Source organism: Chiloscyllium punctatum, chromosome 32 (assembly GCF_047496795.1).
Source record: "Chiloscyllium punctatum isolate Juve2018m chromosome 32, sChiPun1.3, whole genome shotgun sequence".
Lineage (NCBI taxonomy): Eukaryota > Metazoa > Chordata > Chondrichthyes > Orectolobiformes > Hemiscylliidae > Chiloscyllium > Chiloscyllium punctatum.
This window is the reverse complement of record NC_092770.1, coordinates 26147518-26174351: the sequence shown is the minus strand read 5'-3', so window position 1 is coordinate 26174351 and position 26834 is coordinate 26147518. Positions and strand designations below refer to the sequence as shown.

General features: G+C 43.6%; 1 protein-coding gene across 2 annotated transcripts in view; it reads left to right on the top strand.

The window, feature by feature from the left end:
* Window positions 1–26834, top strand: part of LOC140457996 (monocarboxylate transporter 2-like) — a 196606-nt gene that overhangs the window by 151224 nt on the left and 18548 nt on the right. For both annotated transcript variants that reach the window (XM_072551924.1, XM_072551925.1), the window contains exon 4: window positions 7175–8014. In XM_072551924.1, the coding sequence (XP_072408025.1) occupies window positions 7175–8014 (840 nt within the window). The remainder of the gene's footprint in view (window positions 1–7174; window positions 8015–26834) is intronic.

Genomic DNA, 26834 nt, shown 5'->3' with positions numbered 1-26834 from the left:
TCACCATGCGACTTGGAAATACATCATCATTCCTTCAGTGTCGCTGGATCAAATTCCTGGAATTTCTTCCCTAAGGGCATTGTGGGTCGACCTACAGCAGGTGGATTGCAGCAGTTCAATAACACAGCTCACCCCCACATTCTTAAGACCAACTAGGGATGGGCAATACATGCTGGGCCAGCTAGCGACACCCATGTCCCATGGATTATTAAAAAGACATTGTATATTCTGATGGTGCGTTAGTTCTCCACAACCTCCTTGCAGTGATCAATAGTTTGGAACTTGTAATCTTGGCTAGAAATCTTGAGTATGAATTGTGGTTATGGTTATTAATGTGGCAGTCCTTGAGTTGTATCTGGGAAGGAAGGCAAGGAAACTTACTGAAGTATCTTTGTCTATACTGGAGACAAGTTCGTTAATCATCACTAATGATAAATCTGGAGTAGATGTGGATTAAGTGGAACTGCGCTTCTAACCAACAGCTAGTGCAGTTGTAGTGAGTTAATGGCTGGAATTTGAAATGAATAGAGGAAGGAAAGAATAATTTAATAGTGCAATTAATTTGGTGCACATGGATAACAAATATTGAAACAAAAACAGAATTTGGAGAAACAACATTCTGTGTATCAAATTAATTGCACCATTAAATTATTCTTTCTTTTCTGTATTCCCTTCAAACTCTACCCATTAATTTATAACTCTATATTTTCACTAGCTGTTGTTTGAAGTGCAGTTCCACTTAATACATGTCAACTCCTGATATATTGTCAATGATGCTTTGATGAAAGGTCATTGGTCTCAAAATGTTAACTCCATTTCTCTCTCTACAGATGCTGCCAGACCTGTTCTGTTTCTCCAGCAGGTTTTTGTTTCTGATTTCTAACATCTGCAGTTCTTGGTGTTTCTCTTAAGAAGACTGAAACTTATTTCAACATTGCAATTAGTCACATAAGAAGTAGGAGAAAGACCAGCCAAACAGTCTCAGTCTCCTCCACGATTCAGTAAAACTGTTGCTGAACCTCTCCATCAACTCTACATTGAGCATAGAATGGTATAGCACAGGAACAAGGTCGAGGGTACGGTGCTGGTAAAGCACGGCAGGTCAGGCAGCATCCGAGGACCAGGAGAATCGAAGTTTCGGGCATAAATCCTTCATCAGGCTTATGCCCGAAATGTCGATTCTCCTGCTCCTCGGATGCTGCCTGACCTTCTGTGCTTTTCCAGCACCACACTCTCGATTCTGATCTCCAGCATCTGCAGTCCTCACTTTCTCCTAGCACAGGAGGAAACCTTTTGAAGGCTCACTGTCTCTGTACCAACTATGACGCCAGTCTAAGCTCATTGTCCATATTCCTCGGTTTCCTGCCTGTTCATGTGTTTGTCTAAATACCTCTTAAATATTACTAATGTATCTGCTTTTGCCACCTCCCTTAACAACACATTCCAATTACCTACTACCCTCTGTGTAAAACATTTGCTTCATTCATCTCCTTTAAACTTTCCCACTCTCACCTTAAACCTATGCCCCTGTTATGGACCAGGCCAGACCCCCTCAAAATATTTTAAGAAGGTAGTTTGGACCCTAACTTTTTTGTATTTTAAAAGCAGATGAAAAGTGGGTGTTCCAGATGTGGTGCAGCTGGTCAAACCACTCGGCATTAGGCAAAACAGAATTTATTTAAACATTGCAGTTGAAATTCACGCAAAAGAAAACAGAATTTTGAATAACTTAACAATTGGAAAACTTAACTGACCTAAGACAGCAACTTAACTAATGAACTGTTCCAGTCCAGTAACATCCCATAAACACACTCCTTGACAAAAAGGTAAATTCAAACACAGATTCTTACAGGCAGGAGGGAATAACTTCCAAAAAGATTTCAGAGAAAGTCACTCAGGAATCATCTGCTGAAGCTTTCTCTGAACTCCAGCATCTTGTGATTACCACAGCAAAAACAAACTAGAAAAAACCTGAACTGGGAGAACCGGCTATTCCCCTGCCATTGTTAAACTAGGCCCCTTGCCATCTCTGCCTTCAGGACCTCGCTTAAAAAAACCCCAAGGACAAAATAACCATGTTAAAGTGACAGCATCATCACAGCCTCCTCGTATTTGATAGTTCCACCTGAGAAAGTGACTATGATTATCCAGCCTGTTCATGCTTCCCAAATTGCATAAACTTCTATCAGGTCACCCCTCAGCCTCTGACACTTGAACAAAAACAATCCAAGCTTGTCCAACCTCTCCTTATAGCTAATACACTCCAATCCAGGCAATATCCTGGTAACCCTGTTGTGCACCTTCTGCGAAGATTCTGCCTCCTTCCTACAGTGAGGCAATCAGAACTGCACACAATATGCCAAATGTAGCCGAACTGATTAGATTTTAGATTAGATTAGATTAGATTCCCCACAGTCTGGAAATAGGCCCTTCGGCCCAACCAGTCTACACCGACCCTCCGAAGAACAACCCATTCAGACCCATTTCCCTTTAAATGATGCACCTAGCACTACAGGCAATTCAGCATGGCCAATTCACCTGACCTGCACATCTTTGGACTGTGGGAGGAAACCGGAGCACCCAGAGGAAACCTATGCAGACACAGGGAGAATGTGTAAACTCCACACAGACAGTCACCCGAGGCTGGAATCAAACCTGGGAGATGTTTTATGATTTGTCAACATTCATACTCAATCCCTTAACCAATGAAGGCACATATTCCATAGGCCTTCTTTACCACCTTATCCACTTGTGTTGGCACCTACAGAGAGCTATGGTCTTGTACTCCAAGATTCCTCTGGATATCAGTGCTTCTAAGGGTCCTGCTATTTGCTATGTAATTTCCTCTTACATTTGACCGCCCAAAATGCATTACTCTCACTTGTCTGGATCAAACTCCATCTGCCATTTCTCCAGTCAACTTTCCAACTGTATTTTCAGCTGTAGCCTTTGACAAATTTCCTCATTGTCCACAGCTCTGCCAATTTTTGTGTCATCTGCAAACTTGTTAATCAAGCTATCTACATTCCATCCAGATCATTTATATATATATTACAAACAATAGAGGTCCTAGCACTGATCCTTGTGGAACAGTACTGGACACAGATCTCCAGTCTTAAAAGCACCCTTCCATAACGACACATCTATGACCAAGTCAATTTTGCATTCACCTTACAAACTCACCATGGATGCCATGTCACTTAATCTTTTGCACCAGTCTACCATGAGGAACCTTGTTCAATGTTTTAGTAAAGTCCATGTAGGCGACATCAACTGCCTTATCTACATCAATCATCTTTGTCACTTGCTCATAAGACTCAATCAAGTTTGTGAGACAAGACTTGCCCTCATTACACAATGCTGACTAACCCTAATAAGTCCATTCTTTCCCAAATGTGATTAAATTCTATCCCTAAGAATCTTCTGCAATAATTTACCTACCACCACTGAGGTATGGCCCTCTGGCCTATAATTTTCTGGATTCTCCCTGTTGCCTTTCTTAAGCAAAGGGACAACCTTGACCATTCTCCAGTCTGCTGGGACCTTACCCTGTGACTAAAGAGGAGACAAAGATCTCAGCCAAGCCCCAGCAATCTCCTCCCTTGTCTCTTTCAGTATCCTGAGATAAATCCCATCAAGTCTTGGAGACTTATCCACCTTAATGTTTTTTCAAGGCACTCGACATCTCCACCATCTTAATTTTGCCATGCCCTAGAATTTCAACATGCCCCTCCCTAATTTTACCATAGTCCATGTCCTACTCCTTAGTGAATACCAATACCAAGAACTTATTAAGGACCTCACCACGTCCTCCAGCTCCACACATAGATTCCTCCTTCATTCTTATGTGGACCTACCTTTTCTATAGCTACCCTTCTGGTCCTAATAAATCCATAAAATACCTTTGGATTCTACTTAATTTTACTTGTCAAGTACATCTCAAAGCCCCACTTCTCACTCCTAATTCCTTGATTCAATTCTTTCTTTCTTCCTTTGTATTCTTCAAGGATCTTGTCTGAATTCAATTTCCTAAAACTTACATATGATACCTTTTTCTTTTTGACTGAATTTTCAATATCTCTTGTCATCTAAGGTTCCTGAATCTTGCCATCCTTATCTTTCATCCTTACAGGAATGTGCTGGTCCTGAGCTCTGATCAATAGGCCTTTAAAAGACTCCCATGTGTCAGATGTGGATTTACCCTCAAGCAACCACTCCATTCTAATTTCTCTAGTTCCTGCTTAATACTTCTGTAATTCACCTTCCCTGATTTGGCATTTTCATTGGAGGACCAGTTTTATCCTTTATCTGTAACTTTTTAGATGAGATTTCTTCCAGTATGGAAACAGGCTCTTCGGCCCAACAAGTCCACACCAACCCTCCAAAGAGTAACCCACCCAGACTCATTCCCCCCTGACTAATGCACCTAACACTATGGGCAATTTATCATGGCCGATTCACCTGACCTGCACATCTTTGGATTGTGGGAGGAAACCAGAGCACCTTGACAAAACCCACACAGACACAGGGAGAATGTGTAAACTCCACACACACAGTCGCCCGTGGCAGAATTTGAACCCGGGTCCCTAATGCTGTGAGGCTGCAGTGCTAACCACTGAGCCACCATACCACCCAAAATGCTCCCACATTAACATTGATAACGTGGCCAGGCTTATTCCCCATTACAAGATCTAGTACAGTCCCTTCCCTAATTGGATTATCAGTTTTGATGTACTTTTCTGTACTATCCCCATATCTCTTGATTTTCTTGAAGTCCAGCATTCTGCACCAAGAAACATTACAATGTTTGTTTTTAATCCATAGAAATGTCTTGCTGGGAATGAAACATCACAGTGTTGTTCAAACTGATATCCAACATGGGAAGAAAATTTATATTGGTGTAATGTTTGTGTCAGTGTGCTGAGGTTGGAGATGAAAGCACAAATGTTTAGTCTCTCTGCCTGTACTTGTGTCTGATCTGTGTGTGGTGCTGACATAAAGTGCAGAAAGTCAAACAAAGCATTTCATTCCACGAAGCTCCCATATATCTCCTTTTTGCCTTTGAGAAATGCCACCCACAGAAATTTTAGGTCCCATTGATATTCTTTCCAAACCTGTGAGATAGCATAATTGTTTCCATTCTAGTGAATTATGATGATACACAACAAGAGAACTATAATAAAAGCAAAATGTTGTGGATTCTGCAAATCTGGAATGAAACAGAAACTCAGTAGGTCTGGCAGTATCTGTGGAGAGAGAAACAGAGTTAATATTTCCAGTCTTGTATAACTCTTCTTCTGAACTGTAAGAACTCCTCTTCAGAAATCCTCAGATAGAACATAAAACATAGAACAATACAGCGCAGAACAGGCCCTTCGGCCCCCAGTATTGTGCCGACCTGTGAAGTCATCTAAGCTCATCCCCCTACACTATCTCATCATCATCCATGTGCTTATCCAAGGATAAATCTCCCTAATGTGGCTGAGTTAACTACATTGGCAAGCAGGGCATTCCATGCCCTTACCACTCTCTGAGTAAAGATGTGCAGGCCAGGTAGATTTGCCATGCTAAATTGCCCATAGTGTTAGGTGCATTAGTCAGAGGGAAATGGGTCTGGTTGGGTTACTCTTCAGAGTGTTGGTGTGCACTTGTTTGGCCAAATGACCTGTTTGCACACTGGAGGGAATCTAATCTAATCTAATCTATTGTAAAGCTATGATTATAATATTGGCTGAAGATATTTAGGACCGGAATGGCTTCATCTGCACCTCCCCACCGCCCCCCCCCCCCCCCCAACACACACACACACACACACACACACACATACACACAAACCCACATGCATGCATACACATATACGTTTGTGGGGTGAATTTGTATTTACAGAGTTACATTGTACTTTGCTCAAAAACTGCATGAACCCATGTAAGATTCTGTTAATTCATTTTTTAGATTAGAATCAGTCTAAACATTATGGCACAGACAGCAGCACACAGGGGGCTAACACCTTCAATACATTATCCGGACTGACACCAATTGTTAAAGTTCACTTGAGAATGTAACTTTTAAAAAAAGGTTTGTGATTTACATATGAAAGAAATGAAACTAACATGGTCATTCTAACAGATGAGACACTTAAACAATCAAGGTAATTTTCAATGTATAATTTCAGTTACATCACACTGTAAACTTTTGTTATAAATTCTGTGTCCTACAATAGTGTACTCCACAACCACCTGATGAAGGAGCAGCGCTCTGAAAGCTGGTGCTTCCAATTAAACCTGTTGGACTAGAACCTGGTGTTGTGTGATTTTTAACTTTGTACACCCCAGTCCAACACCAGCATCTTCAAATCATGTGTACAAAATGCCATTAGTTATTCAAAATTTAGTTACAGAAACAAAATGCATTGTGAAATAAAGTATCAGAGATATGTGGAGCAAATGACTGATGTGATGTTTTATGGAGAAAGCACACAGTAATTTAGTCGGGAAGTGCTGGCCTAATGGTATTATTGCTGGACTATTGACCCCAGATAATGTTCGAGGGACATGGATTTGAATCCTGCCATGGCAGATGGTGGAACTTGAATTCAATAAATAAAAAATCTGAATTAAGAGTCGAGTGATGACCATGAATCAATTATTGAAAAAACCCATTTGGTTCACTAGAGAAGGAAACTACCATCATTACCCAGTCCAGCCCACATGTGATTCCAGGCTCACAGCAAAGTGGCTGACTCTTAACTGCCCTCTGGGCACTTAGGGATGGGCAATAAATGCTGGCCCAGCCAGTGACACCCTCATCCCATGAATGGATAAAGAACAATCCTGATGTCCTGTTCTTTATAACTCTAATACCAGGAGAAAGTGAGGACTGCAGATGCTGGAGATCAGAGTCGAGAGTGTGGTGCTGGAAAAGCACAGCAGGCAGCATCTGAGGAGCAGGAGAATTGACATTTCGGGCACAAGTCCCTCATCAGAAACATTATGCCCAAAACGATGATTCTCCTGCTCCTCGGATGCTGCCTGACCTGCTGTGTTTTTCCAGTGCCACATTCTCGATTCCTCTGATACCAACCCAATACTATTCGTTTACTCCACATGTATATTTTGCCTCTTAGTTTTATATGTACCTGTTCACAAGATTGATGACCTCCTTGATTTCTTTTCAGGCCTAGGATTGGCATTCAACCTTCAACCAGCTTTAACTATGATTGGGAAGTACTTTTACAAGAAGCGTCCCATTGCCAATGGACTGGCTATGGCTGGTAGCCCAGTGTTCCTGAGCACTTTGGCACCTCTGAATCAGTACTTAATTAACGTCTTTGGTTGGCGAGGCAGTTTCTTCATCCTTGGAGCTATCCTCTTGAACTGTTGTGTGGCAGGATCCTTGATGAGGCCGCTGCAACCCATAAAACCAACTGCTGCAAAAGATGCACAGTTTTCTGCTCTCAAGAAGGAAGAGGGCAAGGATTTGGAGGATGGTCTGTTGCAGAAAAAGAAGAAGAAATCAACTCTCTTTGCCGTAATTAATAATTATCTAGACCTCACCCTCTTCAAACATCGGGGATTTCTGATCTACTTGGCGGGAAATGTCATCATGTTTTTTGGATTCTTTGCTCCAATAGTTTTTTTGGCTCCTTATGCCAAGCACATTGGCATAGATGAGTATTCGGCAGCATTCCTGCTTTCCATTCTCGCTTTTGTAGATATGTTCGCAAGACCCAGCATGGGCCTACTCGCAAACTCCAGATGGGTGAGGCCAAAGATCCAATATTTCTTCAGCTTTGCTGTTTTCTACAATGGCTTCTGCCATGTCATGTGCTCATTGGCGAATGACTTCACAGGCTTAGTTGTCTACACCCTCTTCTTTGGCTTTGCCTTTGGAATGGTGAGTGCTGTTCTCTTCGAAACGCTGATGGACTTAGTCGGTGCCAAGAGATTCTCCAGTGCTGTGGGACTCGTCACCATCGTAGAGTGTTGTCCGGTACTTCTCGGCCCACCACTGGCAGGTAAGATTCATATGCTCAGAGCTCTTCTAGAAATTAGCTACATGCAGTACCATGCTTACAATAACCCCACATCCACTAAGTTTGACCCATGTTTACAGCATGGGAAATATTTATTGTTAATGCAGACATTTTCTGAATTAGAATCATAGAATCCTGACAGGCCATTTGGCCCATTGAGTACACACCATCCCTCCAAAGAGCATCCCATCCAGAACCACCCTATATTTCCCATGGATAATCCACCCAACCTGCACTCTTTGGATTGTGTCATAGAGGCATACAGCACGGAAACAGGCCCTTTGATCCAACCAGTCCATGCCGAACATAATTCCCAACTAAACCAGTCGCACCTGCCTGCTCCTGGCCATATCCCTCTAAACCTTTCCTATTCCTGTCCTTATCCAAATGTTTTTTAAATGTTGTAATTGTACTCACATCTACCACTGCCTCAGGAAGTTCATACCACATGCAAACCATCCTTTGTGTAAAAGAATTTGCCCCTCACATTGTTTTTAGGTCTCTCTCCTCAAAAATGTGCCCCTTAAACTCAGGATGAAACTGGAGCACCCGAAGGAAACCCATACAGACGTGGGGAGAATGTGCATACTCCAAAAAGGTCACGCAAGGGTGGAATTCAACGCAGGTTTACAGCAGTGTGAGGCAGCACTACTAACCACTGAGCCACCATGTCAATGAAGGGATTTAGACAGAAACTCTAAACTGAATAAAACAGACAGAGTGAAAGGAACTAAATGTAGAGAAATAGCCCACAGAAGTGATAGAATATAGAACATAGGGTGTTCGGCCCTCAATCTTGCGCCGACCTGTGGAACCAATTTGAAGCCCATCTAACCCACACTATCCTAGTATCATCCATATGTTTATCCAATGACCATTTAAATGCCATTAATGTTGGTGAGTCTATTACTGTTGCAGGCAGGGCTTTCCATGCCCCTACTACTCTCTGAGTAAAGAAGCTACCTCTGACATCTGTCCTGTATCTATCACCCCTCAATTTAAAGCTACGTCCCCTTGTGCTAGCCATCGCCATCCGAGGAAAAAGGCTCTCCCTGTCCACCCTATCTAACCCTCTGATTATCTTATATGTCTCAATTAAGTCTCCTCTCAACCTGCTTCTCTGAGGAAAACAACCTCAAGTCCCTCAGCCTTTCATCATACCAGGCAACATCAGAGTAAATCTCCTCTGAACCTTTTCCAAAGCTTCCGCGTCCTTCCAATAATGGGGTGACCAGAACTGTATGCAATACTCCAATACTGATAATGATGACATGATGTGTGGGCTGAGAGGACCAAAGGTACAGAGAGGAAGAAAGGTGCAGTAGAGGAAGGAATGGATACAGTAATCCTTATTTACTCTGCTAAATCAAAGTGGATATTTCTCCAAGGGTACCTGAGTAACCTCATACCGAGCATTCACACTTCAGCAAATTAGATGGAAAAAAAGATCAGATTCCTTATAGTGTGGAAACAGGCCCTTTGGCCCAACAAGTGCACACCAACCTTCTGAAGGGTAACCCACCAAGACTCATTGCCCTCTGACTGATGCAGCTAACACTATGGGCAATTTAGCATGGCTAGTTCACCTGACCTGCACATCTTTGGACTGAGGGAACCCATGAAGAGAACGTGCAAACTCCACACAGACACAGTCACCCCAAGGCTGGAATCGAATCTTGGGCCCTGGTGCTATAAGGTAGCAGTGCTAACCACTGAGCCACCGTGCCACACCAACAATGTATTGAAGCGAGCATTTTCAATCACTTGTGGTTGCTCATTCTGCGAGTGAAATAGTTTGTGACACCCGAGTCATTGTTGCTGGCTTATCATTTCCACAAAGTTTACAATTGTAACAATGCAAACCTCCAGCATTGGAACGTGGCAGAATAGTCATGTTTGCATGCACTTAACAATTCTTTCAGCAGTCGATTATAGTTTCCAACTCAAATCCAATGGAAACCACACTGTCTGTACGTTACGATATATTGGGGCGGATTATCTGGTATTTGAAACGTAACCTCAACCACCACCTCTCGATGACATTTAGAGCAGAAATGATCTGTGTTTGTGAAGTCCAGGAGGTCATCTACAAACTGTATTTGTTTGCTACTTAACATTTTTAAAATGCTGGCCCACTAGGAACATTATCCAGGGCTTCACCTGCATGGTTGGAAATAGAGTGGGCACCAGTTTCATAAAATACCATGGTTCAATAAGTATCTGTGCTAATGGGGTAAGAGAAATCTAAATTTGATGTATTATTTATGTAGGATTTTGTGGTCAAAGTAGCACATGGTTCTCCTGCATCATTGAATAGAAATGGTTTGTTGGCAGGTTTTCCATCAAATTGACCTGTCTCTAATAATTCCTGTGGAATACCTTGGTACTGTATACACTGCTTCTGGTGCTGGGCAGAACCACTGTCACCAAAACTTATTTACAATAGTCTATGTTACTGATGTTAAGGGAGACAGCGAATATCCTTTGTTGTCACTTGTACTGAAGTACAGGAGTACAGTGAAAAGTTTAATAATGTCGCCTGTTATGGTGCCAACTCAGGGACAAAAAACTAGGAGCCAAATTTTAGGTACAAAAGAGGAATAACAAGGAAAGTAGTTACATCACTTTATAGTGTTTAAAGAATAAGTTAAAAACAAGATATAGTCAAAGGATTGACATTACAGTCAGATTTTTAAAAATCCAAATAAATATTATATTGCAGCAGCTCAACACAGAGGCTTCCCCATGTGGTCTGACTGCCCACATCAGACCCCAGTCCAACAACCATCTCAGCTCCCTTCCCCTCAAAGCCTCCAGTCCAGTCCACCCTGTAACAGCTCTCAGCTGCTCCTCTGCTCGCTCCACACCTCATCGCCCGCTGCTCCAGGACTACTTATCGCCCCCTCGCCCATGGCTCTGGGACTACATACTCCTGCCCCCCAACCCACTGCTCTGGGACTACTTACTCCCCAGCCACTTGCGTGCAGCTGCAGGACTACTTACTGCCCCCTTGACCGCTGCATTCGGACTACTTACCTCTGGCCCCCTCGCCCGCAGCTCCAGGACTACTTACCCACTTGCATAGGACTACTTGCCCACTACTTATTCCCTGCCCCCTCGTTTGTGGCTCCAGGACTACTTACCCCTGTCCCCTCACTTGCAGGTCTGGGACTACTTACTGTCTCCTCACTCATGACTCCAGGACTACTTACCCCCACCCCCTTGCCCGCTGCACCAGGACTACTTACTGCCTCCCTTGCCCATGACTCCAGAACTACTTACTCCCCGCACCCTCACCCCCAGATCCGGAACTACTTACTCCCTAACACTTACCCATTGTTCTGAGATTACTTACTCCCCACCCCCCGCCCGCAGCTCCTGGACTACTTACCCACCCATACCCTCGCCCGTGTCTCCGGACTACTTACTCCCCATCGCCTTGCCTGCAGCTCCAGGACTACTTATCGCCTCCTCACTTGTGACTCCAAGACTATTTATCCATGCCCCCTCGCACGCTGCTCCGGGACTACATTCCCCAATGTCCCTTTGTGCCTAGCTCCAGGACTACATACTCCCTGCCCCCTCTCCCGCTGCTCCAGGGCTACTTACTATCCCCTCGCTCGTGGCTCTGGGACTACTTACCCCGCTCCCTCACCCACTGCTCTGGGACTACTTACTCCATGCCCCTTGCCCACTGCTCCAGGACTACTTACCCCCTTGCTCGTGGCTCCAGAATTACTTAAGCCCCGCCCTCTCACCCACAGCTCCGGAACTACTTACTCCTTACCCCCTCATCTGCTGCTCTGGGACTACTTAACCTCGCCCCCCCCCCCCACCCGCGTCTCCAGGACCACTTTCCGTCCCCTCGCTCGGTCTCCGGGACTATTTACCCCTGCCCCCTCACCCGTTGCTTGGGGACTAGTTATTCCCTGCTCCCCCCTGCCCGCTGATCTAGGACTATTTACTCCCTACTCCCTCACGCGTGGCTCCAGGACTACTTACCGCCCCCTCGCCCACTGCTCTGGGACAACTTACTCACCGCTGCCACGGGATAGAGAGACAATGTGTGAGAGAGAGAGAGATAGAGAGACAGAGAGACAGAAAGTGAGATCGACCTGGCAGTGGTTTAATCTCTGGGTCATCAAGCCCTTAAGGGAAGACAATGACTGAGCGGTATTATCACTGGATTGTTAACCCAGAGACCCAGGTAATGTTTTGGGACCCGTGTTCAAACCCTGCCATCGTCGATAGTGGAAGTTGAATTAGAACTCTAATGATGTTTGTGACACCATCACTGATTGTAGGAAAAACCCATCTGGTTCACTAATGTCCTTTAGGGAAGGAAACTGCCTTTCTTACCTGGTCTGACCTACATGTGACTCCAGACTGACAGTGATTTGATTGATCTCAACTACGCTCTAGGCACTTAGAGATGGACTATAAATGTTTGCCTGGCCAGCGATACCCTCACCCTGTGAATCAACAAAAGGGAGGGTGTGAGGTTGTGAAGGTGAGTCCTTCATTGCAGCAACTGAACCAACGCTGTTGCTATTGCTCTGAATCACAATCCAGTTAATTGCCCCAAATGCACGTATATAATACATAATAAATGGATCTATTATATCTGAGTAACATGGCAGTCTCATGTTAGATTTATGAGTAAGTACACATGACTGTTTAGCTACATAGAATTTAGTAGTTGGAACAGGTTAGCTCCTCCCACTGACAATCCTAAACAATTTATTTAATATTTCTTACAGTTCACTCTTGCCTCTGTTGCTGAGGTTCTGGTTGCTAATGTACCCACTTCAGCTGTTGTGATCGTCGCTATGCATTTTACCTGCTCGGTGGAAAATCCAGGAAATCTAAGTGCAGAGAAAATGACTGTTTGTGTAACAAAGCTTAATCATTTGTATTTTATCAGAGTAATGTTCTGAGGGTCACCTTCATTTCGACACCATTCTTATTGTGGCAATGTTCCAGGTCACAGCAATTCCCTGCACTATCACATTACTCCAGTAAATTCAAATCGATGGAGATCTTGTTTGACTGTCAGTTTTAAATGACAGATGTCACAGCCTAACACTTGCACGCGCAAAGTGATGTGTTAGCTTCTCAATGTTCTTTATCACAGGAGGCTGTGAAGATCAAGTCACCGAATATGTTCAAGAAAGTGATCAATAAACTTTTGGATGATAAAGGCATCAAGGGGGACAGGGAGAAATTGGGAATATGGTATCGATATAAAGCAATGATCATATTGACTGGTGAAGCAAGCTTGAACAGCCAGATGGCGTACTCATGCATACAGAATACTGAATAGCCTGGACAGAGTGGATGTTGGGAAGGTGTATCCATTAGTAGGACAGACTAAGACCTGAGGGCACAGCCTTAGAGTAAAGGAAGGACTTTTTAGAATGGAGATAAGGAGAAACTTCTTTAGCCAGAGAGTGGGGAATCTATGGAATTCACTGCCACAGAAGGCTGTTGAGGCCAGGTCATTGAGTATATTTAAGACTGAGATAGATAGGTTCTTGAGTATCCAGGAGATCAAGGGTTATGGGGAGAAAGTGGGAGAATGGGGTTGAGAAAGTTATCAGCCTGGATTGAATGGTGGAGCAGGCTCAATGGGCTGAATGGCCTAATTTCTGCTCCTTGGTCTTAAGGTCTTATGCTCCTGGTTTCCATGTTTCTACCTGATCGAGCTGAGTATTGTGAATGGAACAGCCCTTTTAATGCACCAAAGAAACTATTTTTTTAAAAATATCGGATGTGAGCATCTTATAGAAACTTCCAAAACAAAAAAAACAGTAGGAGTAGGCCATTCAGCCCTTTGAGTCTGCTCCACCATTCAATACGATCATGTCTGAACATCCAACTCAGTTCCTGTTTTCTCCCCATACCCTTTGATTCCTTTAGCCCTAAGAAATCAATCCACCTAGTTTCTGAAAGTATTTGATGTTTTGGCCTCAACTACTTTCTATGGTAGAACATTCCATAGGCTCACCATTCTCTGGATGAAGAAATTTCTCATCTCAGTCATAACTGGCCTTCTCTTTATCCATTAACCACGAGCCCCAGTTCTCAACTCTCTCGCCATCGGGAACATTCTTGCCGCCTTTCCCAGTTCAGTTCTATTAGAATGTTACAGGTTTCTGTGAGGTCCCCCTCTCATTCTTCTAAACCCCAGTGAATATAGATCCAGTCTCTCTTCATATCTCAGTACTGCCATCCCAGGAATCAGTCTGGTAAAGCTTTGTTGTCACTTGCTAAAGTTTATAACTTGAATTAAAAACAAACTTGGCAGGTCTGACAGGCTCTGTTGATGGAGAAACAGAGTTAATCTTTTAAGTTCCATATGATGCTTCAGGACTGAAGGTGGTTGGAAATTTCACTTGGACCCCTATCTTACGGCTTAACATTATTGCCTGACAACAAATATCAAACAATATTTCCTATCTAATTCACTAAATTTCTTTACAGAAGAAAACTGTTGTCCCTACCTGGTCTGGCCTATATGTGACTCCAGACTCACAGCAATGTGGTTAACTCTTAACTGCCTTTAGGGCAATTAGGGATGGGCAATATGGCAAAGTCAGTGACACACACATCCCACAAATAAATTTTTAAAAGTCTCCATTGTTATGCAGTCATAGGACTGATGTTAACCTATCGGAAGGATGTTATGAAACGTGAAAGGGTTCAGAAAAGATTTACAAGGAATCTTGCCAGGGTTGGAGGATTTGAGCTATAGGGAGAGGTTGAATAGGCTAGGGCTGTTTTCCCTGGAGCGTCGGAGGCTGAGTGGTGACCTTATAGAGATTTATAAAATCGTGAGGGACATGGAAAGGGTAAAAAGACAAGGTATTTTCCCTGGGGTGGGGAGTCCAGAACGAGAGGGCACAGGTTTAGAGTGAGGGGGGGAAAGATATAAAAGAGATTTTAGCAGCAACCTTTTCACACAGAGGGTGGTACGTGTATGGGATGAGCTGACAGAGGAAGTGGTGGAGGCTGGTACAATTACAGCAATTAAAAGGCATTTGGATGGGTACATGAATAGGAAGGGTTTGGAGGGATATGGGCTGGGTGCTGGCAGGTGGGACTAGATTGGGTTGGGATATCTGGTCAGCGTGGACAAGTTAGACCAAAGGGTCTGTTACCATGCTGTACATCTCTACAACTCTATGACTCTATGTTCACCAACTTCATGTCAAACAGAAACGAAAACATATAGAATTTAAGTATCCCTTTACATTAATTTTTGCACAAAAGAAGTGTCAATCTTTTTTAAAAAATAGACATTCTTCCTGTGCGTTAACTCCTCATCCTGAGCCAATTAATACTCATGCCTTTGCTGTAGAGAGATTAAGCAAGGAGCTTGATTCAGTCATTGATGGTTCCTCTCAGTACAGCCAACTTAAGTTGTGAGATGGCACAATGGCTCAGTGGTTAGCACTGCTGCCTTACAGCGTTGGGCACCTCAATTCCAGCCTTGGGTAACTGTCAGTGTGGCGTTTGCACATTCTCCCCATGTCTGACTAGGTTTCATTTGGATGTACTGGTTTCGTCCCACAGTCCAAGAATGTGCAGGTTAAGTGGAATGGCCATGTTAAGTTGCCCATAGTGTTTAGTGATGTGTAGGCTAGGTGTATTAGTCAGGAGTAAACGCAAAGTAATAGGGTAAGGGGAGGGATCTGGGAAGGTTACTCTTCAGAGGGTTGGTTTGAACTTGTTGGGCCGAAGGGTCTGTTTCCACACTGTAGGGATTCTAGTCAATGTGACTGCTGTTCTTTGAATCACAGAATTGTTGAGGTGCAGAAGGAGACCATCCAGCCCATTGTGTCTGCACTGGCTCTATTACCAATCTCCTACCTTTTCCCCATACCCTTGCAAACCATTTTATCTAGATAACCACTCAACACCCTCTTGAATTGAACCTGCCTCCAACACATTTCCAGATAGTGCAATCCATACCCTAACTACTGTCATTGCATGGAAAGGTTTGTTCTCACATCACCCTTGCTTCATTTGCACTTTATACCTCTCGCTCATTTTTCTTTTAAGAGCAGGACCAGCCTCTCCCAGTCAGAAAAGTAGCATGCAGGAACCACAGGGATAAGTTTAGCATTTATTTCTATGGGAACATATAAAAGCAGGCAAGTGTTGTGGCAAATGTACAAAATGTTAGTGACACTGGACCCGGAGTCCTCATGGAGGTTTGGACCCCTCACGTGAGCAGGCAGTTCAGAAGATGTTCACTGGATTGACTCCAAAGATGGGGGCGTGGGGAGCTTGTCTAAAGAAAAGAGATTGAGCAGTTTAAGCCTGTACTCTCTGGGATTTATAAGAATGAGAGGAGATCTAATTGCGATCTATTAGATGCTAAAGGCATTGACAATACAGACGCAGAAAGGATGTGGAACAATCTGGAACAAGAGGTCTGGTTTTAGGATAATGGGTAGCACATTTAATACAGAGATAGGGGGAAATTACTTCTCTCAAAGACTCATAAACCTGTGGAGTTCACTACCTCAGAGTGCAGTCGATGATGGGACATTGAATATATTTAAGGAGACTTTAGTTAGTAATGGGTTGAAGGGTTATGGAGAGCTGGCGGGAAAGTGAAGTTGAGGCCGAGATGAGATCAGCCATGATCGTGTTGAATGGCAGAGCAGGCTCGAGGGGCTGAATGGCCTTCTGCTGCTGGTAGATCCTATGAACTGTCCACCCATTCATGATTTGGAAAACCTCTATCAAAACTCATCACTGCCTTCTTCCCTCCAAGGACGACAGTCCCAAATTCTTCAATCTATCCTCAAAATTCCTTCCCTCCACAATGAAAGGACTGCAGTTTCTGTTTGTCCACACTCCACCTGGATCAAGAGGTTTATAAAACAGGAATAAATCTTTTGTCATTCTGCCTTGCAGGTGTCTGAATATCAGAATTCAAATGTGCTCAGCACCACGTAGGGTTATTCCGTCTACGAAACAAAGATGTTCTAAATTAAGAAAAATTCATTTCAGCAAATCAAATAGTTTTCTGCTGAAAGTGTCATAAATTTAATTTGCTCTAACCATTTGAATTTACCAGTGTTGCATCTCAAAATAGTTAATCTAATAAGAGAAAGCTAATTATAACATGGAAACTTTATTTTTGTTACACACTGAATATTGCAGTGCTTTGAAACATAAGCCATACCATGTACAAACAGAAAACAGTCAACATTTAATATTGATGTGCTGGACATGCTTGTTGAAAGTGCAATCTGAGCAATGTTGAACTTTCTGTTTGTGCTGTTGTACTGGGCATGTAGGCTACGTGTGTAGAAATTAGGACCTACATTCAGACTACTCCTGTCCTGGTGTCAGGACACCAAAAGTGCTTTCCAGTCTATGAAGTACTTCTGAAGTGCAGTCACCACAGATATGGGAACGTAAGATATGGGAGCAGGAGTAGGCCATTGGGCCCCTCTACCTGCTCTGCCATCCCATAAGATCATGGCTGATCTATTTCATGGTCTCAGCTCCACCAACCCGTTCACTCACCATAACCCTTAATTCCTTTCCTGTTCAAAAATCTATCTCTGCCTTAAAATCATTCAACATTCATGAGGTCGCCCCAGCTGCTTCACTGGACAGAGAATTCCACAGATTCACAACCCTTTGGGTGAAGAGGTTCTTCCTCAGCTCAGTCCGAAGTCTGTTTCTCCTTATTTTGAGGCTCTGCCCCCTAGTTTGACTTTCACCTGCCAGTGGAAACAGCCTCCCTGCTTCTATCTTATCTATTCCCTTCCTAATTTGATATGTTTCTGTAAAACCCACCCTATTTCTTTTAAATTCCAAGAGAATAGTCCCAATCTACTCAGTCTCTCCTCATTAGCCAATCCTCTCAATCAACCTAATGAATCTTCTCTGCAGCCCCTCCAGTGCCAGCACATCCTTTCTCAAGTAAGGAGACCAAAATTATACACAGTAGTGCAGGTATGGCTTCCCCAGCACCTTATACAGCTGCAGTATAACCTCCCTATTTCTAAGCTCCATCCCTCAACCACTGAAGGAAATTTCTCTTCTTAATTACTATTTTGTGATTCATGCTTAAGGTCACCAAGGTCCCTCTGCACAGTGGCATGCTGAAATTTTTCACTACTCAAATAATGGTCCATTTTGCTGTTATTCCTACCAAAATGGATGACCTCATATTTATCAACATTGTGCACCATCCACCAGATTTTTGCCCATTCACTTAACCTATCTATATCCCTCTGCATTCCTGATGAAGAGCTTATGCTCGAAACATCAACTCTCCTGCACCTCGGATGCTGCCTGACTGGCTGTGCTTTCCAGCCCCACACTGTTTGACTCTGATCTCCAGCATCTGAGGCATCAGTGGTTAGCACTTCTGCCTCATAGCATCAGGGACCCGGGTTCAATTCAATTCCTGCCTGGGACAACTGTCTGTGTGAAGATGGCACATTGTCGGGTTTTCTTCGGGTGCTCTGGTTTCCTCCCACAATCCAAGGGTGTGCAGCCAGGTGAATTGTCTATGCTAAATTGCCTACAGTGTTAGGTGCATTAGTCAGGGGTAAGTATAGGGTAGGGAAACGGATCTGGGTGGGTTACTTTTTGAAGGGGTGGTGTGTACTTGTTGGACTGAAGGGCCTGTTTCCATACTGTAAGGCCTCTAATCTGCAGTCCTTGCTTTCTCCTATATCCCTCTGCAGACTGTCAGTGTCTTCTGCACACTTTGCTCTACCACTCATCTTATTGTCATTTGGGAACTTTGACACACTATACGTGGTCCCCAATTCCAAATCATCAATTTAAATTATAAACAATTGTGGTCTCAATACTGATCCCTGAGGATATGCAGGAGGTGCAACAGGCAATTGGTTTACAGCATGGTCTCCTAAACAGTGATGGAGTCATAGAGATGTACAGCATGGAAACAGACCCTTCAGTCCATGCCGACCAGATATCCTAACCCAATCTAGTCCCACCTGCCAGCACCCGGCCCATATCCCTCCAAACCCTTCCTATTCATATACCCATCCAAATGCCTCTTAAATGTTGCAATTGTACCAGCCTCCACCACTTCCTCTGGCAGCTCATTCCATACACGCACCACCCTCTGTGTGAAAAGGTTGCCCCGTAGGTCCCTTTTATATCTTTCCCCTCTCACCCAAAACCTATGCCCTCTAGTTCTGGACTCGCCAACCCCAGGGAAAAGACTTTGCCTATTTATCCTATCCATGCCCTTCATAATTTTGTAAACCTCCATAAGATCACCCCTCAGTCTCCGACACTCCAGGGAAAACAGCCCCAGCCTGTTCAGCCTCTCCCTATAGCTCAAATCCTCCAACCCTAGGAACATCCTTGTAAATCTTTTCTGAACCCTTTCAAGTTTCACAACATCTTTCCGATAGGAAGGAGACCAGAATTGCACACAATATTCCAACAGTGGCCTAACCAATGTCCTGTAGAGCCGCAACATGACCTCCCAACTCCTGTACTCAATATTCTGATCAATAAAGGAAAGCATACCAAATGCCTTCTTCACTATCCTATCTACCTGCGACTCCACTTTCAGTGAGCTATGAACCTGCACTCCAAGGTCTCTTTGTTCAGCAACACTCCCTAGGACCTTACCATTAAGTGTAAAAGTCCTGCTAAGATTTGCTTTCCCAAAATGCAGCACCTCGCATTTATCTGAATTAAACTCCATCTGCCACTTCTCAGCCCATTGCCCCATCTGGTCAATATCCTGTTGTAATCTGAGGTAACCTTCTTCGCTGTCCACTACACTTCCAATTTTGGTGTCATCTGCAAACTTAGTAACTATAACTCTAATGCTTGCACCTTTTATGTACCTTTGTACCTCTTTGAGACGATAAAAGCTAAATACTGTGGAAACCTGAAAAAAATGACAGAGAATGCTGGAGAAACTCAACAAGTCGTGCAGCATCTGTGAAGAAATATTTAAGGTTCATGTTTCAAGTCCAGTGCAATTCTTATTCAGAACTAAAGATTGTTGGAAAATTGTTTTTTTTAAATTAGATTCCCTAGAGTGTGGAAACAGGCCCTTTAGCCTAGCAAGTCCATATTAACCTTCTGAGGAGTAACCCATCCCCCTAACTAATGCACCTAACCTACACATCCCTGAACACTATGGGCAACTTAGCGAGGCCAATTCACCTAACCTGCACATCTTTGGACTGTGGGAGGAAACCGGAGCACCCGAACGCAGACACGGGGAGAATTGCAAACCCCACACAGGCAGTCACCCAAAGATGGAATCAAACTGTGTCCCTGGCATTGTGAGGCAGCAGGGTGGGTCCTCTCTACCAAGAGCAAAGTAAGGAAGACAGAAACAAAACCATGCTGTGTGTGGGTGGGGTGAGGGAGGAGGATTGGGGAAAAGAATGTGAGAAAAATGGGTAACGGGCAGAATCCGATCAGTTTTTGAAGTTTTTAAGTTCAATATTGAGACCTTGAGGTTGGAAAGTACCTAAGTAGAAAATGAGGCATCGCTCCATGGGATAGTGATGTGCTTTGCTGGAATGTTGCAGGGCACCCAGGTCAAGGGTGTTAGCATGAGAGCAAGGAGCTTTATTGCAAAGACAAGAACCTGTGAGGCTGAGGTCATTCCTAGAGGCAGGGCAGTGTGGTTCTGCAAAGCAGTTACCAAATCTGCATTTGTTCGACCCAATGGAACAGAGACTGTGTTGTGAGCAGTGAATGCAGTAAACATGATTGAAAGAAGTGCAGAAGCAATAAAATATAGATCAGTCAGTTTTCCTATTTTTTGTGAGGTGTTAGTTGAGGGAAAAATTTTGGCCAAGGTATCAGGGTGAACTTTCCTGCTTTTCTTGTCATAGGGATGCCCTGACAAAATTTCACAGGAATAGTTCCAGGAATGAAAAGCTTAATATATAAGGAATGTTTGAAGACTCTAGGTTTATACTTAATGGAGTTGAGAAGGGTGAAGGGGGATCTAATTGAAACTTACAGAATATTGAATGGCCTGGACAGAGTGGATGTTAGGAAGATGTTTCCATTGGCAGGAGAGACTAGGACCTGAGGGCACAGTCTTAGAATAAAGAACTTAGAATAAAGGGAAGACCTTTTAGAACGGAGGTAAGGAGAAACTTCCTTAGTCAGAGAGTGGGAAATCAATTGAATTCATTGCCAGAGAAGGGTGTGGAGGCCAGGTCATTGAGTATATTTAAGACTGAGATAGATAGGCTCTTGAGTATCAAGGGGATCAGGGGTTACGGGGATAAAGCGGGAGAATGGGGTTGAGAAACTTCTCAGCCATGATTGAATGGTGAAGCAGGCTCAATGCGCTGAATGGCCGAATTTCAGCTCCTATGTCTTATGATTGTATAGATGGGGCCACAACGTATTATTTTGTTTGAATGGCAGCATCTCAGACAATGCTGCATTCCCTCAGTACTGAATTGGTACATCAATTGCTTGAAGCTCTGGTAATGCTGCATAAGACAAGCCATTAAACAAGTGCACTCTCCCCTTTCCCTGTTTTGTGGTGAAATAGTTAAGCTTTCAACTGGTGCCTGCTCTGGAACCTAGGATTCACTGCATGCAGAAATAATGACAGTAAGCTCGCACCCCAGCACTGCACACAGTAATGAATTGCACCTCCAGCACACAATGTCACCTTTGAAACTGTTGAATAAGATTGAAGGCCAGTTCCCATAACATTCTAAGTGAACTGCTTTGCCCATTTCTTTATAGTAAAGCACTTCTTCAACTCTGCTCCACTTTGTCCCTTTAGTCATAAATCTCTTCTACCAGGGCAAAGTGCATGCACTTAAGCAATGTGGAAAGTGCTGGCTTGCAAAAATGCATTATGTGACCTAAATATTGCTGGAGTCAGTGAAATATTGATCTGACACTGTTTGAGCCCAAGTCATGAATTCTGTTACTATGTGACCATAAATGACAATGCTTCCTTGTGCTATATGACCTCTCTATAGGGGATTTTTTTGTAGTTAACAATGCTATTCTTGTCCATTGACTTCCTTTATTCTCTTGTTGCATTGACTGCCTTGTGCTTCCACGCCTATCATTCCATACGTGCAGCACTCGGTATTTATTTCAGACTACGTGTGAGAGGCAGTTGGTATAGCGGTAATGACATTGAGCCAGTAATCCCGAAAACCCGGGCGAATGTTCTTAGAAGGTGAAGCATCACTTTACCTGTACTTCCTACCCACAATCTAGCCTCCTGCATTCGCTGCTCACAATGCGGTTTCCCCTACATTGGGAAAATGAAGTGTAGGCTGGGTGACCACTTCACAGGACACCTACATTCTGCCCACAAAAATGACTCTGAGCTTCCAGTTGCCTGCCACTTCAACACCTCACCCTGTTCCCCGGCCAACACCTCTGTCTTGGGGTCTTGCTGCAGTGCACCAGTGAAGTTCAGAGTAGGCTGGAAGGACAGCACTTCATTTTCCACTTGGGGGCCCTGCAGCCTGCAGGACTCGATACCAAGTTCAATAAATTTTAGGGCCTGAACTCTCCTATGTCCTAACCCCCACCCCCATACACTATGCCTTGTGATCACATAGTCTGCTATTATCCACAACCCATTGTCAGCCACTAACGGTCTCCATTAAAACAGCTATTCACTCTCCTAGCTAGATCGTTATCCACTCTTGGTCTGTCCAACTGTTCTTCTCTCACTTTGGGCTCTATCTCCACCCATCGGTTACTCCTTTACCCCCTCCACCACCCGATCTTCTGCATAAAAACTCAAGATTTTCTTAGCTGCCATCAGTTCTGAGGAAGGGTCACTGGACCCGAAACGTTAACTCCGATTTCTCTCCACAGATGCTGCCAGACCTGCTGAACTTTTCCAGTGTTTTCTCTTTCTGGTTCTGATTTACAACATCCACAGTTCTTTCAGTTCTTATTAAATGTTCCAGGGACTTAGATTCATATCTTAATTTAAACTAGAGTTCAGTGAGAAAAGCAAAAAAAGTTAGCTTCATGCTGACTATGTAGCCATTGCTGATTGTTGCTAAAGACCCATCTGGTTCACTAATGCCGTTTAGAGAAGGAAACTGCCATCCTTACCAGGTCTGGCCTACTCGTGACTCCAAACCCACAGCAATATGGTTGATTCTTAACTGCCCTCTGGGCAATTAGAGCTGGGCAATAAATGCTAGCCTAGCCAGTGATACTCTCCATGACCTTGACCCATCCTAAGATTGTAATATTCTTCAGCTCATTTCAATCTCTGCCCATTCTGGCCTATTCTTGAATAGAATTGAATTTATTGTCACAGGTACCAAGGCACAGTGAAAAGCTTTGTCTTGCAGATCACAGAGTTAAGTAGCATAGATAAGTAAATAAGAGGTAAACAGCAGCAAAAAGAAAAATACAGGAACAGGTGAATGTTAAGAGTTTGTGAGTCTATTCAGTAGTCTAACAAAGTTCTCCCTCCACCAGATTATAGTCCAACAGTTTTATTTGGAATCACAGGCTTTTGGAGCCTCACTCCTTCTTCAGCTGTTGGGGGGGTGGGGGGAGAGAGAGAGAGAGACCTTAGACACATAATTTATAAGTAAAAGATCAAAGGGTCATACAACTGATGTGAATGAATTGAACACTCCTAAGATTGCTGTTCAATCTTTAATCAGTTACATTGGAGGTGCACGGTTCGATGGATTAATATGCAAATCCCAGAACTTCTTTTAGGTCACTGCCCCGAAATAATTTAAGGTTTTCAGTTTTTTGTATCTGCAGTAGTTTGCTCCTTTTAATTTCTAGGCTTCTTCACAACACATTTGACTGTCTTGGTCATTAATATTGTCACCGTTTACCCTGTAATCCTGATGCAGCTAACAGGATTCACACTGTGACACAAGATGTCCCAGCAAATCTTTTCAGACACAGTTGCCTCCTTTAGCATGGTATTACACACCAAAGCACAACATTGTATTGCATGTTTCAATGGGACTGTCACTTAAGTGTGCCAGTTATTTCAGTATGTGAGGGCACTGCCAATGTTTTTGGCTTTGCCTGACATTTGAATGTTTATTTTGTGACCTTGGAATGACTCAACAGTGACATTAAAGTACTCAACATTGTCACTAGAGGAGAGATTATCATTTCACAGATTCTCAGCAGTTCTCATTTCTTGCCAACATTATTAAGTTGTTGACCTACACCTCTAAAGATAGCCGAGCTGCCTATGGGCAACACTTTTATACTGTATCTAAAGAATTTTATATGAGCTCAATATAAGTCTTATAATATAGAGTCACAAAGTCATAGAGATGTACAGCATGGAAACAGACCCTTCGGTCCAACCCATCCATGCCGACCAGATATCCTAACCCAATCTAGTCCCACCTGCCAGCACCTGGCCCATATCCCTCCAAACCCTTCCTATTCATATACCCATCCAAATGCCTCTTAAATGTACCAGCCTCCACCATATCCTCTGGCAGCTCATTCCATACACGTACCACCCTCTGCATGAAAAAGTTGCCCCAAAGGTCTCTTTTATATCTTTCCCCTCTCACCCTAAACCTATGCCCTCTAGTTCTGGACTCCCCAACCCCAGGGAAAAGTCTTTGCCTATTTATCCTATCCATGCCCCTCATAATTTTGTAAACCTCTATAAGGTCACCCCCTCAGCCTCCGACGCTCCAAGGGAAACAGCCCCAGCCTGTTCAGCCTCTCTCTGTAGCTCAGATCCTCCGACCCTGGCAACATCCTTATAAATCTTTTCTGAAACCTTTCAAGTTTCACAACATCTTTCCGATAGGAAGGAGACCAGAATTGCACGCAATATTCCAACAGTGGCCTAACCAATGTCCTGTACAGCCGCAACATGACCTACCAACTCCTGTACTCAATACTCTGACCAATAAAGGAAAGCATATCAAACGCCTTCTTCACTATCCTATCTATGTGCGACTCCACTTTCAGTGAGCTATGAACCTGCACTCCAAGGTCTCTTTGTTCAGCAACACTCCCTAGGACCTTACCATTAAGTGTATAAGTCCTGCTCAGATTTGCTTTCCCAAAATGCAGCACCTCACATTTATCTGAATTAAACTCCATCTGCCACTTCTCAGCCCATTGGCCCATCTGGTCAAGATCCTGTTGTAATCTGAGGTAACCCTTTTTGCTGTCCACTGTACCTCCAATTTTGGTGTCATCTGCAAACTTACTAACTGTACCTCTTATGCTCACATCCAAATCATTTATGTAAACGGCAAAAAGTAGAGGGCCCAGCACCGATCCTTGTGGCACTCCACTGGTCACAAGCCTCCAGTCTGAAAAACAACCCTCCTCCACCACCCTCTGTCTTCTACCTTTGAGCCAGTTCTGTATCCAAATGGCTAGTTCTTCATGTATTCTATGAGATCTAATCTTGCTAATCAGTCTCCCATGGGGAACCTTGTCGAACGCCTTACTGAAGTCCATATAGATCACATCTACTGCTCGGCCCTCATCAATCTTCTTTGTTACTTCATCAAACAACTCAATCAAGTTTGTGAGACATGAATTTCCACGCACAAAGACATGTTGACTATCCCGAATCAGTCCTTGCTTTTCCAAATAAATGTACATCCTGTCCCTCAGGATTCCCTCTAACAACTTGCCCACCACCAAGGTCAGGCTCACTGGTCTATAGTTCCCTGGCTTGTCCTTACCACCCTTAAACAGTGGCACCACGTTTGCCAACCTCCAGTCTTCCGGCACCTCACCTGTGACTATCGATGATACAAATATCTCAGCAAGAGGCATAGCAATCACTTCTCTAGCTTCCCACAGAGTTCTCGGGTACACCTGATCAGGTCCTGGGGATTTATCCACCTTTAACCATTTCAAGACATCCAGCACTTCCTCTTCTGTAATCTGGACATTTTGCAAGATGTCACCATCTATTTCCCTACAGTCTATATCTTCCATATCCTTTTCCACAGTAAATACTGATGCAAAATATTCATTTAGTATCTCCCCCATTTTCTGTGGCTCCACACAAAGGCCGCCTTGCTGATCTTTGAGAGGCCCTATTCTCTCCCTGGTTACCCTTTTGTCCTTAATATGTTTGTAAAAACCCTTTGGATTCCCCTTAATTCTATTTGCCAAAGCTATCTTATGTCTCCGTTTTGCCTTCCTGATTTCCCTCTTAAGGATACTCCTACTTTCTTTATACTCTTTGAAGGATTCACTCAATCTATCCTGTCTATATCTGACATATGCTTCCTTCTTTTTCTTAACCAAACCCTCAATTTCTTTAGTCATCCAACATTCCCTGTAGTTACCAGCCTTCCCTTTCACCCTGACAGGAATATACTTTCTCTGGATTCTTGTTATCTCATTTCTGAAGGCTTCCCATTTTCCAGCCGTCCCTTTACCTGCGAACATCTACCTCTGATCAGCTTTTGAAAGTTCTTGCCTAATACTGTCAAAATTGGCCTTTCTCCAAATTAGAACTTCAACTTTTAGATCTGGTCTATCCTTTTCCATCACTATTTTAAAACGAATAGAATTATGGTCACTGGCCCCAAAGTGCTCCCTCACTGACACCTCAGTCACCTGCCCTGCCTTATTTCCCAAGAGTAGGTCAAGTTTTGCACCTTCTCTGGTAGGTACATCCACATACTGAATCAGAAAATTTCTTGTATGCACTTAAGAAATTCTCTCCATCTAAACCTTTAACACTATGGCAGTCCCAGTTGATGTTGGAAAGTTGAAATCCCATACCATAACCACCCTATTATTCTTACAGATAGCTGAGATTTCCTTACAAGTTTGT